Source organism: Cololabis saira, chromosome 3, assembly GCF_033807715.1.
Source record: "Cololabis saira isolate AMF1-May2022 chromosome 3, fColSai1.1, whole genome shotgun sequence".
Taxonomy (NCBI): Eukaryota; Metazoa; Chordata; class Actinopteri; order Beloniformes; family Belonidae; genus Cololabis; species Cololabis saira.
Window position 1 is genome coordinate 26,231,637 of NC_084589.1, and position 15,142 is coordinate 26,246,778.

General features: G+C 39.7%; 2 protein-coding genes across 3 annotated transcripts; both read right to left on the bottom strand.

Annotated features, from left to right (window-relative positions):
- Positions 1-1,394: 1,394 nt before the first annotated feature.
- si:ch211-105c13.3 (uncharacterized protein LOC325758 homolog) lies at positions 1,395-9,982 on the bottom strand. Its single transcript, XM_061718388.1, has 3 exons — positions 9,826-9,982; positions 1,951-2,074; positions 1,395-1,816 (listed from the first exon to the last, which is right to left on the bottom strand). Exons 2-3 carry the CDS (start codon positions 2,068-2,070, stop codon positions 1,661-1,663), a joined length of 276 nt encoding a protein of 91 aa, XP_061574372.1. The 5' UTR covers positions 2,071-2,074; positions 9,826-9,982; the 3' UTR covers positions 1,395-1,660.
- A 697-nt stretch (positions 9,983-10,679) lies between these two features.
- On the bottom strand, positions 10,680-13,736 carry LOC133441020 (protein S100-A11-like). 2 transcript variants are annotated; one of them, XM_061718390.1, is made up of 3 exons: positions 13,716-13,730; positions 13,421-13,555; positions 10,680-11,611 (listed from the first exon to the last, which is right to left on the bottom strand). In XM_061718390.1, exons 2-3 carry the CDS (start codon positions 13,550-13,552, stop codon positions 11,477-11,479), a joined length of 267 nt encoding a protein of 88 aa, XP_061574374.1. In that variant the 5' UTR covers positions 13,553-13,555; positions 13,716-13,730; the 3' UTR covers positions 10,680-11,476. The 2 variants fall into 2 exon arrangements, with proteins under 2 accessions (XP_061574374.1, XP_061574373.1); XM_061718389.1 differs by having other exon boundaries at positions 10,681-11,611; positions 13,712-13,736.
- Positions 13,737-15,142: the final 1,406 nt, after the last annotated feature.

Consider the following 15,142-nt stretch of genomic DNA (forward strand, 5'->3'; position numbering starts at 1 on the left):
TGTTTGCTTAAATGTTATGTTTTCCTTCAAATGTCAACCTGCTTTAGAGTGAAGTAACTGAACAGACATTGAGGCTAAATAGGAAGCTTTTGAGAAGACACTTTTGCTGCATTCATGCTCACAAGGAAAAACAAGGTTTTGGCAACCGCTGCAGACTAGTCCGTTGACAATGATATATTCCTCGCTATGTTACAACTTGCTGTTGTTTTAGTGGATTATCCTGCTCCTCAGCTCTGCAGCCATTTTTTTATTAATGTCAAAACAAATGACAGGCTTAGAGGGAGTGCTAAAAAACCATAAACTGTGCCAATATTAAGACTAAAAAAATGGGTAACTTCATGACTTCACAAATGTGTCTGTTTGGAACCGGTATGGTAAGAGACGGACTGAGCAGAGGGAGTAAATGTTTGCTTGGGGTGGGGTGAGGGTCATACGTGACATATTATCCAAAGGATTAGTGACGCACCGATAAACTGAGCCGTCACACCTGGCAGCGAGGCGGAGAAATCCCCACACAAGTATATGTATGAATGCACACTTTTACAAAACATAATTGTGCCTTGAGATCCAAAACACCTGTGATGGACTGGCGACCTGTCCAGGGTGTAACCCCTGCCTCTCGCCTGAAATTAGCTGAGATAGGCTCCAGCAGACCCCCGTGACCCTGCAAAGGATAAAGCGGGTATAGATGATGGATGGATGGATCCAAAACACACCACATGATTTGACAAAAAGTCACTGAACACTCAAAGGCACTTTTGAACAGGAACAGAAACATACTGCAAATAGTTAACTGTTGGTGCCTTTCAGCAGGAACAGAAACATACTTTAAATAGTTTATGTCATGAATCCACCTGACTGGAGTAGAGCCTGAGAGGCCATGGAGGGTAAAACCAAACAATGGTACATAGTTCTACAAAATGATCACAGTTCTGCAAGAAAACAACAGTGCTAATACAAAAGCACTACAGATAGAGGATGTATCTTTGATAGTGTCATGATCATAAGAGTGCCTCCTTGTATATGCCTTTTTTATCATCAGAGAGGGAGGTAGTTACTGTCTGTGCGTGCACACTTCAAATGCACCATATGTGTGTATAGTGTTGCAGAGTGGAGGATGGTGCACAAAAGGAAGCATACTGTGTGTCAGGATCTGGTTGCAATAGTTCATACATCTGAAAGGCTGCTGAGTTCGACTGGTCAGGGAAGTCACAGCTATATTTAGCAAATGTTGCAGGTAGCTATGCAGGGAGGCAGATTAAAGGATCTCAGGGAAATCTGTGTTTATAGGAAGCAACTCAATTTGGTTTGTCTGAAAAAGCATGCAGACTTTTCCTAGAACAAAAGCTCAACAACTAATAAAATGACATAATAAAAATTACAAAATTCAAGAGTTTTAATTTTAAGCTTTTATTTTGAAAACAAATGTACATATCTTTTGTTTAAATTGTATAAAAAAGACCAACTCAGAGTTCTTCAATGGATCCTTAGTAATGATGATGAATACAGACATTGACATGTAATTCAGAGCATTACGCATCACTCAATTATGAACTGCTGGGAAAATAAAAGCATACATATTGGGTGAAATGTTTCAAAATTATAAAAAAAAAAGAGGTGATCGCTTTCATAGTTTGCAGATCGCTGAAGAATACTGCCTCTATGATGCATTTGCGTTGGATCCACTCTTGCTCTGACTGAGGGAGTTGGCCAGGTAGCCAATCAGAGTGAGGTATTCCTGGAAGCTGACCTTTCCGTCATTGTTCTCATCCAGCTGCTGCTGCATCTCTTTGATGGCAGAGTTGCTGTTTGTATCCTGAATAAAACAGAACAAGAGAAAAACGCGATGTCAGGAATATTATTGTGAATATTTTATCTGAAAAATGATCAGGTAGATTCTTTTCGTGTGCCTCTATGATGAATAACCGCAAATCGTCCAAATGTTCTCACCTCCATGATTCCACCGAGCTGTTGCTGTATCATCTTCTTGAAGGATTTGCTGTCGAGGTTATCCTTCCCCCTGGCAGAACCAAGAAACGTGGTCACCACAGTCTTGATGGCTGATTCCATGTCTCTAAATGAGAGAAAAGTAAATGCACAAAGCAGAAAGAAGAGCTGAATGCAGGAGGTGGCAAAGAGAGATATGTCCATATCTTAGACTCTCAAACTTTATACCGTTAGAGCCTTGTGAACTTTATTGATAAGAAAATACATTTTGATTGGACCTTGAATAATCCTGTTTTTGGTAAACAAGCTTGAGAAGAAAGTCACAATCTATTTTTTGTTTTTCTCTTGGTTCTTGATCATGCTTCGCCTCTAATAGTGACTAAGAAAACTGAATAGCTGAGACTCAGTAACAGGGAGTTAGAGCTGAAAAAGCCTATTGGCTTATAACTTATTATAATTACTTGTCATTCAAGCTTTTAGGGCTGCAGAAAAATGAATGAGGACTTTGTGCACAATGTATGGAGTATCAGCATTGGGAAATATTTCATTGGTATTTTGGTATCATTTAAGAAAATAATGCTTTGACATGTCAGGTTCAATCTATTTTTAACAATGTTGGAACTGGACGTATTTATGTAAATATGCAAGAAAGATGAGACACACTCTGAGCGGGAGAGGTGGGGGTGGAGAAGGGGTGCAGCGGAGAAAAACCGAGCAAAAGAAAGAGTTTGACAGAAGCCTGAAGTACAGTCTCTAAAGGTAAACAAGATGGAAGCTGTGATCTCTGACGGTGGATATCTGATCTCAAAAGCCACACAGGAGGATGAAAGTTCAGATTACTGCCTAGTGTCCGTCTGCTACAGCACACCTCTTCACATGACTCGGAGTGTGACCCCAAGAACATCACCCAGCCAGTCTAGAAAACAACAGCCTGAACACAAACCCTGTGTGCAGCTGCATCGAATGGAATCGCAACCAAAATGGTAACAAACATCTGCAGTAGGTGTCAAGCTTGGTACAAAACAAAAACCAGATCACTCCATGCATTGCCATTTTGAGCAAATTGGTTATTGTGTCACACATCTGGAGATGTGCAAAAAGCCTTTCAGCACATTAGCGCTACAGATCCATTCCTGGGGTGTGCTATTGATTTATAACACAAGGCTTTTCTCACAGCAGACACTCTGGCCTGTCACAGCAGTAAGAGCATGGCTGTAAATAATGAAATTAATAAAGACAGAATCCTATTTATCTGCTGTGTTACAGAGTCCCTGCATTTCACAACCTGGCATGCTGTCAGGGGTTTTCTGGGACACAGAGCAAAGTCATTATTAGTTACGCCTTTGCTTTTTCTACAATGACAAATATCTGGGATGAAAGTCTGCTGTTTTGCAATACGATCCACAAATATAACAAAGTGGCAGTGACTGGAAGGCTTTGGAAAGACTCCTCAAAGCAAACAAGAACATATATTAAACCTTTGTGACTTTTCCATGTGAAGTTAAATTAAAAAATGTAATTCCAAACAAGAAAGCTGGGTCCCGAACCCTTCCTATACACTGCAGACAGCGGCCCTTCACAAGCCCATTTAGATTCTTTTTTTTTTTATAAATATGACATAAAACACTGTCGCATTTTAATAACTTAGTACTAAATATACAGAACCCACGTTAACGCAACAGTCTTACATACTATAGACCAGGGGTATTCAACTAGATTCGGCCGGGGGCCACATCTGCAAAAGAACTGTATGGAGAGGGCCGCACAATTTGAAAATGTGGGGGTTTTCAAAATGTATTTTGCACTCAAAGACGAAGACTTATGTAAATATAATACATTTGTATTATAAATTTGAATATACAGTATCTAGTTTACATATGAATTATGTATTAATTGTCTCCAGATTTAGTAATTGTGAATGTTAAATATAATATTCACATAAAGAAATATTATTTTGAATGCAAGTTCATTTTGAAACCATGCATTGTGCAAACTTAATGAAATTGATATTGACCTACTTTTAATAAAACACGCCATAATGACAAAGCACCACTTTCCACCAAGATTTCCTTATTTGAATATTATATTAAGCATTGAGCAAAACCATTTTAGTCCATAGTAGCCAATTATAAAAATATTATAAAAAAAAAAAAAAAAAAAAAAATTTCCAACAAACACCCCCTTTTTTAAAATATGACCAGGGGCCACATAAAAGCTCCTGGCGGGCCGCATGTGGCCCGCGGGCCGCCAATTGAATATCCCTGCTATAGACAGTCATTTACATATTAGGGAAAAATGATGTTACATATGTTTAACCATCAAAATCATGACAATGTTTAATGTCAGACTCTAGCGAGCAACACTAACTCCAGCTAAATGTTTCTTGTAATTGTAGGATATTCCTGAACATCAGCTTTGGGATTTTATAACTCAATGCTCGGTATCAGTTCTGTTTGTTTGGTTTTTTTTGTTCCATTCATTCACATGAGCCAATTACTTCAGGTTCTTTCACAGATGTAGCTTTCATCCCTCCGTAACTACTCCTCGGTAGGCTGACTTGAGTGCTCACTGCTCAGGGTACCGGCCCCGCCCTATGAACCACTTCATGTTCAGAGTCAACACTTAGAATTTGCTGGAAGGGTCTGAAATGTAGTCTATGAACTACAAACCTTTCCCAAACCGTGATGCTCCCACCATCGTGTCTCACAGATGGAATAAGGGTCTTATTGCACTGTTTTCTTTTACTAAATTTGTCAAAAAAAGGCCTACTTTAGCCATGTCTGCCCACACGGCACTTTTCCAACACACAGTGGTCTTTACCAAAACCACAGACCGGCAGCAGCATTGTTTTTGGATAGAAATGGCTTTTTAATTCCGGCCCCTGAGCAGCCTGTCGTTGGTCACAGTTCTCCTGATGGTGTTCCCGTGAGCACAAACCAGCATTAGTCAGTGTTAGTCAGTTATTACCCTGGATTACTTTGCAACCTCACCGCTGGTTTCATAATCTTTAACACCCCGTTGAGAATCAACAACTCTTTTTCTGAGATCCTGAGAAATATCCTGTGTTGATACGCCCCCAGAAACATGTGAAAGATCATGCAACAATAAATCCCGGTTATAGAAATACAACAGGACCCATTTACAACTCATAGCCATCTTTTCATTGAAAAGATTAGATAAGATAAACAACTAACCCCAGAGGTGTCAGACACTTTATACAAGCAATATTAAGTCATTTTGCTCAAGGGATAAAACATGTTTGTCCCATTTGTTCAGCTGGTTTCTCTTTGCCTACTTTAAAGGAGCTTGAGGCTCCTTTTAAGAAATGAGACTCTCTAGCGCCACCCTTCACCACGATGGCCGTTGGGGGTACTGCAGCCAACAGCGAAGCCGGCACGGGAGAACGGGGAGAACGTGCATGCAGCGTCATGTGACGTCACATCCACAGCCCAGCGCGGGAAATTCGGGACCGAATTGCAGCACATTTTGCAGCACACAGCCTGTTCAAGGCAAAGAAGAGATACACTAGAGGCTCATTCTTTTGGGTTTGGAACGCTTCATCTGACATTATTACTAGAAAACTTAAAATGTATACGGATTTTTTTCATAAATCTTGCCACAATCCGGCCTCAAGCTCCTTTAAGGACTTGTGTGAAATCTAACAATAATTTAGGTCATGTGTATCTAAAAGGAAATTATAAAAAGAAAGGTATTCTTGGGCATAATGTTGATGTGCAACATTCCTCCACATTGCAGTGCATGAGGAGGTTGATGAAGCTGCTCCCAGCTGAAAGCGATTAAGACTAATTGATGGTGGTAAAAACAGATCCAGGACAACACAGAAAACAACCAACCAAAATGAAGGTATTAAATCCCACATTTTGATGTTTTCTTGTGATACAGAGACATTTCACTGCACTCAATTAGTGCACATTCCTTTTTATGCTTGAATGTTTGGTAATTGTAAGAGTTTATTATGACAATTCTCCTTTCAAACTGCACTCAGTTGCTTGTTTAGTAAGTACATGAGACATAGCTCCAGTGTTAGCATCAATCAGTGCACACGTTGGATTATACCCTGATGCTAAAAAATGATGAAATGTGTTGAATTACTGTGTACCAACAGCAAAAATAATGAGCTTTACTTTGTCAGTGTACTGTGCTGCTGATGCTGAGCATGATATTAAGCCGTGGCTGTTTATTTCAAGCGGCAGATTATGGAAATTACAATGAGGCACATAACCGGGGCACTGTAAATGTTATGCCTGGCTACGGGGGTAAGGCCAGAGCATGTGAGGCCCAAAATATCCAGAAACACAGCTCAGCCAACACAGGGGTCCCTTTAAGCTAAAGAAGAATAACAAGGCAACTGCTCGCAGAAAACAAAAAACACCGGGTAAATGTTGCAGATACTTGAGTAGAGTTGATCAGTATCACCAGAGTGGACTGAGACCATTGCTGTGGGATTCCCAGTGTGTATCGGAAACTACCCCGTGCCAGCGTTAGCCACGAGACAGAGTAATGATCACGGACGCCTGGGGAGATGTTGCTGAAGAAACAGTAGAAGCTGATATATCACCCGCCTGATCCAGATGCCACGCCTCAATGCTCCCACAATGACTTCACCACAAAAATAGACAAACAGAAAGACACACCTATGTGTCTAAAGAAGGGCAATTAGGACCTCTGCTGCATTAACCTAATTAGAAGGTGAACAAGAGCCAGCACCCAAAACCTGGATTTTGTTTCATGTCTCCATGTCTCCATGTCTCCATGCTTCCGTGCCTCCATGCCGGTGCACAAAGACAGCCAACCAACCATCAAGGTGAGTGTCTGTCAACAGCACGCTGTTCATTATTATTTGATTGGCTGTTATGATAGTCTCAACACCTTCATACATCCTGCAGGAATCCAACAACACAGGTGGCAGCAGACGTGTGTGTGTGTGTGTGTGTGTGTGTGTGTGTGTGTGTGTGTGTGTGTGTGTGTGTGTTAGGTATGGGCGGTATGGACTAAAAAATGTATCACGATAATTTCTGGCATTTATCCCGATAACGATAAAAATGACGATAAAAAAAATACCAATTCAACTCCACCTTTGTAACTATAAATCTATCTCGCTCTCAGATCTGCCATGTTTGTCATCAACGGAAATCTATCTTTCTTTCTTTCTTTCTTTCTTTCTTTCTTTCTTTCTTTCTTTCTTTCTTTCTTTCTTTCTTTCTTTCTTTCTTTCTTTCTTTCTTTCTTCCTTCTTTTTTCCCTTCCTTCCTCCTTTCCTCCTGCTCTTTCCTTCCTTCTTCCCTTCCTCTTTTCTCCCTTCCTTCCTCCTTTCCTTGTTTTCTCCCTTCCTTTTCCCCTTTCCTTCCTTCCTTTCTTCCTTCTTTTTTCCCCTTCCTTCCTTCTTTCCTCCTGCTCTCTCCTTCCCACTTCCCTTCCTCTTTTTTCCCTTCCTTCCTTCTTTCCTTGTTTTCTCCCTTCCTTCCTTCCTTCCTTCCTTCCTTCCTTCCTTCCTTCCTTCCTTCCTTCCTTCCTTCCTTCCTTCCTTCCTTCCTTCCTTCCTTCCTTCCTTCCTTCCAAAAATCAGCTTTACACAAAAACATCATCAACGGGAATTTATCGTTTTTACCGCGACATGACAAATTCTTATCGTGAGGAATTTTTTGACGGTATATCGTGAACGGTAAAATATCGCCCATTCCTAGTGTGTGTGTGTTTCCAGCAGCCATTCATCAAAATGCCTGGCAGAACACCACCCATTAGTGTCTCTACGGATCGTAATGAGGTGAACACGAAACCAAGAAGGCCTCAGTAAAACGGGGGGACATCAGGGCTGCGGACTAACTAAAGGGTAAAAAAGGAGCATGTCAAGAGGTGGCTCAGCCTCCAGCAGCCTTTGAACACTCTGATTCAGAGCAGAGTGACTCAAGAGGAATGAATGCTTGTGTGAAGCCCTGCTCATTGTTCCAGTGGCTTTCACTAGTTCCTCTTAACAGATTTTGATTCTTTAGTTGCATTTTACAGGAATTTTACCTTCATTTCCCCACAGTTGGATGTAATTTAATTCAGTGGATCCCTTTTTTTTAAACTGTCTGTACTTGTGATGTCCAGTTGTGAACTTCTATGGACCATTAGTAAGTTAACAGATGGGAAACGTTTTTCCCTGCTTAACATAGAGCCCAAAAGTTATAAAAAATAAATTACATTTGAAAGAAAGATGATCCTCTCCTCTTTTTTTCTTACAACTCCACAAACACATGTCGTCAGTCCTGAAAGTTTCCTTACTCGTGTGATTGTGGTAAAATGTTGTGTAACATCAAATTATGGCGTTTATTATTTCATGCAGGCGAGAGACTGTTTCAGCCGTGATGTCGAGGTCTCTTAAATTATGCTTCCCATTTTTGGGTCAGAATACTCTTGTTACAGTTTTTCGTGCAAACTCCAGGGAAATGTTAGAATTTAATAACATAATTGCCCTGGATCAACCCCATCTGAATAGTTGAGATTAAATCAATACTGACATGCAGACAAAGATACAAACAAAAAACTCCATCATCTAGGAATTATATTAATATAGTGAGTAAAATAATACAACAATTTCAAGAAAACTGCTGATCTGAACAAAAGAAACTAAGAAAAAACAACTGACATACTTCTAAAATACAATGGATCAGATTTCCCTGCCAAAAGATTGGGTGACATTTATGCTTGAAACGAAACCAAATGTAGAGGAAGATGTACAAAGACAGTGTATCTTGGCTATACTCTATTTAATTATTTTTATACCCTAATTAGATCTGAGTGTTGTTTCCCCCGCAAACCTAGCAATCTGTAAATACCCAAAGTATCTTGTAAATACCACATACATCGGATATGGTGCAGTTAGTGGTGAAAAAGCTGCGACAGTTGCCATGTTCAAACGTGGGCCACCCACGCCCCCATCACCAGACCCAATGAAACACACTGCCTGCAGAGTGTGGACTGTGATATCTCAGACTGAATTTCCTCAAGTCGATGTCTACATCGCACACAGGTCCTGTTCCGCACTGGCACCCCCACGTTGGGAACACGGATCATTCCCAGGGACTCCACCCTGTTCGTGTTGTTTCAACAAAGTCTAACTGACTCATTTCCTCCGTGGGCATGTCACCCTCATCCCTCAAGTGTCATTATCTACATCAGATCTTGCTATTAAAACCTTCCTACTGGACTCTTATTGTGAATGTCGGAATAAGTCGGCCAAACCTGAAAAAAAAAAAGAAAAAAAAGACCCCAGTATGACCGTCTGTGGATCCTTGCGCGCATGCCAACACTAATCAGCGACGTGCGTAAAGGCTGATTTATGGTTCCGCGTTACACCAACGCAGAGCCTACGGCGTAGGGTACGCGGCGACGCTTACCGTACGGTGCGTGTCGCCGCGTAAATTACGGCGTATATACGGCGTAAGCTCTGCGTTGATTTAACGCGGAACCATAATTTATGCTTAACGGAGATATTGGCAGTTTCGCCCCCCTGTCCCACATTTACATTTGGCTCTAATTAATCCTGACAATTTGTTAAGCGACCATGTGGCAGGACTGACACACACATATCAGATAAATAAATAAACGTGACTCCAAGACTCCGGTTTCCCTGGACGTGTAAACGGACTGGAGTTACGTTACCAAGGGGGGGAAGCCGATCCCTTTGGCCACCAAACCAAACTGCGCCAAGATAATAGAAGGCGCTCGCAAAGTATACAAAATTGATGACACGTTGCAGAAAATAAAGTCATCATATCATTTTCACCAGGCTGGAAAAAAAAACAACAGTTGACACTAATCTTAAGAGTAAAGGCTCTGTGCAAAACGAACAAGTACAACAGAAAGCAAACTCACCTACAGCACAGGGAACAAAAAAAACTTGTAAAAACTACTTGAGCAGCTTCCTTCTTGGAGATCCTCCTCACTACACAGTTGCGCGAGATCACCCAGCTACAGATATCTTTTCCGTGATTTAACTTCCACTTATGCCAACTTTTTTTTTACGTTGTCATAGGGCGTGTGCCTGGGAGAGAAGGAATGTGGAGAGAGGCGCAGCTTGAGCAACACAGCTTCTCTTCAGAAACATTTTCCTTCAAACATCTCTTTTGTTCCATGAAAGAAAAAGCATGTTTATAAGGGCTCGATGGATACTTTTGTTTGTAACAGATACATAGATAGATAGATAGATAGATAGATAGATAGATAGATAGATAGATAGATAGATAGATAGATAGATTTGTATACTAGAATTTTTTTATTTATTACTATTTTTATTCTCCTTCTTATTCTTCTTCTTATTATTATTGTATATACTGTTTATAGTGTTATAGTGTTTATTATTATTATTATTGTTGTGTGATATTGTGTGATATTGATGCCTCTTGTTTTGCACTATCCCCTTTGCTGCTGTAACCTGGAAATTTCCCCTCTGGGGGACTATTAAAGGATTTCTTATCTTATCTTATCTTAGATAGATAGATAGATAGATAGATAGATAGATATGTAGTCTGTCTATCTATCTAGTATTGTGTATGTGACATACACTATTTCAAATTATTTCCCTTCACCATCATCTTTTTATGTCATTTTTTTTAAAACAAATGTTATTTTTCCCAATATAAGTGATTATAGTACCAGTACGACTATCATATACGACTGATTACACACATGTTATAGAAGTACTAAATCACTGTTTCGATAAATGTTATAAAAGGTTGTCATGTTGCATAAATATAGGGCAGATCCTTGAAGAGAATATCTCTTCAATGTTTTGAGGCATTGCATGTTGTTTTGTTATAACGGGTATGTTCTTTCTCTGTATTTTACACTTCAACATGCACGTCTGATATTTTCTCAGTTTCTCTTGTCAGTGCGCGCTCAAGTTCGCAGTAAAAGCGCGTGCGTTCCAGGCTCTGCAGACAGATGTGTTCAAGCCACACCCTGAAACTTGTCAGATGAATAGAAAAACAGTGTTAAGTTGATAGGAACAAAGTGACGAAGTCCAAAGCAGCAGTGAACACAGATATTTTATTTTATTATTTATTTTATTTTGCTTTACTTTTATTCTGTCTCCGTTGAAAGATCAAATCTTGCTCGTTTTTCCAATGCCACACCTTGGTTTGCCTCCTGGAGGACGCGGATGTCTTCCAGGAATAAGAGCAACCAAAAGCGCTGAAACAGCCACTTTTCTTTTTCTTCCAGGCAACGCATTCCCATTGTGCGCACACACAGCCATGTGAGCGCGTTTATATTGGGGCATGGTTAGGGGCTGGTTCTGCTATTGCTGTAATAATTCAGAAGTGTTCTCTTACAAAGTTTGATCCTGTTAGGGAGCTTCTGGTAGGAGACGAGCAGAGGAGGAATGGAGAAGGCGGCTCTCTGCAGCTGAAGCAGACGAGGTTGTTTCCATTTCACTGATCTCACTCTTCTTTTTTCTTTATTTTTTTTTCTTACATGGCATACTGACAATTTAGTTGGAACTGAAGCGTGAGTAACCGAGGACTCTTTATTGGCTGTATCCTCCACGCTTGCATGCAAGCTGGCCAATCAGCTGCCAGAACTCCAGGAAACTGAGCTCTCCATCATTGTTCTTGTCCAATGAGCTCATAAGCTGGTCAACGACACCAGGGTCTCCGGCATCCTGCAGGAAAACAGGAAACTGCTATCAGATAATAAAACTAGTATCAGACTAAAAAAAACAAACAGCGCATGATCGAGTACTTCCACTTTATTGGTTAAGTGTGATGGTGAAAGAAATCCGATGTCAACAGAAAGCTCATAGATTTGGCACCAGATGTGTTTGCTCTGTCGCCATCTAGAGGCGTCTTAAAGAACCGCAGCCATGCGCACAAGAAGAAACATGGAATTTTCCAGACACAAAGCGCAACCCTGTATCCTCTGTTAGGCCTCATGAAGCTCCACTTGTGTCAGTTTGTTCTCGTTAAGAATGCAGAGTACAGACGGCACAATCTGGGCAGGACTAGAGGCAAAAGTGGAGTCAAATTTATGAATATGTGCCACTCATTTTAATGGTTCATCTCAATGTTTATGCAAAGTTTTAACATGTGGAGCTATTTCCTGTGGAATGAATAAAACATTCACAGCACTGACATGTGACCAAGACCACATCCATTAAAGACTGTCCATATAAGTAAATTATGTCAGTTAAGTGGTCACAGCAGGAAGGTCCAGTGTTGCATCCAGAGGATACTTGTTTAAACATGACTGGACCCCTATTAAACAGCTATTTCAGGCGCAAAAGTCCTTCTGGGAGGATCTGTACTATTGAAACTAGATGACTCGTGTCTTTCAAAAAGTAACTATGTAAGCTACTAACTCAACATACATGGATATATGCTGTATATAATGTTTGTTGTTGTTTTTGCACAGATTCATGTCAATTCATGAAGTTCTGGTGCTGGAGCTCTACACAGAACTTTACTGGACTTTTATTTCAACGAATGTAACAGATTTGGAGTGCATAGTATCCCAGTTTCCTTTTAAAGTTAAAAAACATGTATGTTATGCTAATTGAATGCAGTTTTTCATCTGTATTTGGCGTTCCGCCCAGCTGGTAGCCCTGGTTTGACCTGACTATCTGGGGAAGGCTCCAGCAGATTAATAGGATAAAAAAGGAAAATAGGAAGAAGCTGGTATACAGGACTGTCTCAGAAAATTAGAATATTATGATAAAGTTCTTTATTTTGTGTAATGCAATTAAAAAAACAAAAATGTCATACATTCTGGATTCATTACAAATCAACTGAAATATTGCAAGCCTTTTATTATTTTAATATTGCTGATTATGGTTTACAGTTTAAGATTAATATTCCCAGAATATTCAAATTTTTTGAGATAGGATATTTTAGTTTTCTTAAGCTGTAAGCCATGATCAGCAATATTAAAATAATAAAAGGCTTGCAAAATTTCAGTTGATTTGTAATGAATCCAGAATGTATGACATTTTTGTTTTTTTTAATTGCATTACAGAAAATAAAGAACTTTATCATAATATTCTAATTTTCTGAGACAGTCCTGTAGTGGATGGATGAATGGATGGAGTTGGGATTATATTAGTCCATTTAAATGCCCAAATATACAAAAGGACATCCCTGAGAGGTTGTGTAAAAATGTAAAATAAAATTCACAAACTAGATGTAGGAGAAGTAATAAATCTGACTGATTACCATTTAAAACTCTTTTTGGAGCTCATACAGAGCAAGTCCCCTCGACTAAAGGGAAGAGTGACTATCTGACTCAATATTTCTCTGAAAGTCAGCAACAAAACTGTGTTGCAGGTTTCACATATTACAATAGTCTACATATATTACACCATGCCTCTGTTGTAAAAGAGTCCCATGACTAGTAAGAGATCAGGCAATAAAGATTTCACAAATGCATTTACAGTAAAATACATTTGTAGTTTGTTTGTTAGACCTTCAGTCATTACCTTAACAAAGTTGGAGAGCTCTGATTTAACAAGTTTACGAAACTCGTCTCTACTCAGAGTGTCGGATGATCCGTCACTGCCAGCATACATCTTGAACTGGGACAGCAGCACGCCAATGGCAGACTCCATCATAAGCTGTAAGACAGAGACACCAGTTTTTCAGAAAACACTATGAGATGTTCTCCGTTATAATGATAATAATACATTGTCAAGAACATATAGATTAACTCAAAGCATTTTTCAAAATCTGATCTGATCCATTTTCAGTTGAAAAAAGTCTCAAAGACTCACCTACACAGGTGTGCGTGAGTGTGTGTGAGCGGTGAGAGGAGACAAACCTTCTTGGCCTTTTATAGTCTCCGAGAAGATAAATCATTGTTTCTGAACTTCTTCCATGGCGTGTCTTCTCTTCAGGTATAACTGAAATGTGTAACCATTGTCTCTCAACAGTTACGTATTAATGGATGAATCATCTCATTTTGGATAATGCTAAAGAAACAGCCTGGAAAAGAGGTCAGCATGAGGTTAACACATTGAGTAAGTAGAGAGTATTTTTTAAATGTTTTGCTCAGTTCAGAGCATGGAAATGGTCTCAAACACTTTGATCTCATAGCCATAAAAACAAACAGAATGCTGTAGAGAGCAACAAAAAAACAAAGCGGTAAATCATTTCTAATCATATAGGATGAGTTGGAAAACTTTTGAGAACGAGGCACTTGGGTTTCACCTGAGGAAGTTCATAATTTAAGCTAAAACTCTGACAGGATGTGCACAATTGGCACATTAGGGAGACAGTTACTGCTAACAAACACGCTGGCTTTATCAGCCTAGTATTCCCAGCCCTTGTTTTCATGTCTCTACAGCACTCACACGGTCATCAACATCTATATCCCTTTTAACCTTAAATTGTAAGTTGCACTTCTCCTTCCATTCCCATGGCTGTCATAGAGGAGAAGATGGTAACGAAGACAAAATAAATGAATTACAGAGCACTGAGAGACTGTTCTGCTATCTGCAGCCAAAGCAGCAGGGTTTTATGTGGGACTAACTACTTTATGATTAATATCCTGTCACTATAACTGCATCTACAGACTTCAGTTTAAAGCTCAACTCCTGCATCTTTACTACATGATTGCCTATTGCACCCAAACATCCAGAAAATACCACCCAGGGAAGCATTTCAGTTAGGTGTGAAATTACAACTGAAGCCTCATTATAGAAGTTGTACATTGTGAGAGGTTATTGACATATAAGTACAAGGTTTGCGTAAAAAAAATAAATAATTAACAAGATACAATAATTATGCGACATAACAGACTATGTGACTAATTAACATGAATTCAGTCTGTGTCTCCCACTCATTTGTTTCCATTCCTATTTCTCTAAGATTAAAAATAATAGATAACAAGGAACTACAACACAGTAATAATTACCATTCTTAACTAGTGTGTGGCCAGCCATAATCTTGACTAAATGTTTCCATCATTTGAACAGGGTTTGGGAGTTAAAAAAACACCCTAAACTCTTGGATTTTGTTGAGTTTCCTCACATGAACTGCCCCAGGTTCTTGCTGGGTTGCTTTAGTCCGATAACTTTCCTGCTTTTATCCAGCGTCAGTGTTCAGGAGTTCACTATCAGAACACAGCACAACAGACCTAAAAAAAAAAAAAAAAAAGAATGCGGTCTGGGACGAGGCGGATGGAAAATAGTTTCTTCAACACG

Coding starts and splice junctions, on each gene's coding strand:
- si:ch211-105c13.3 (XM_061718388.1), bottom strand. CDS start 2,070: ATGGAATCAGCCATCAAGACTGTGGTGACCACGTTTCTTGGTTCTGCC. Junction 1,817..1,950: donor AGCTCGGTGGAATCATGGAG/GTGAGAACATTT, acceptor TGTTTTATTCAG/GATACAAACAGCAACTCTGC.
- LOC133441020 (XM_061718390.1), bottom strand. CDS start 13,552: ATGATGGAGTCTGCCATTGGCGTGCTGCTGTCCCAGTTCAAGATGTAT. Junction 11,612..13,420: donor AGCTCTCCAACTTTGTTAAG/GTAATGACTGAA, acceptor GTTTTCCTGCAG/GATGCCGGAGACCCTGGTGT.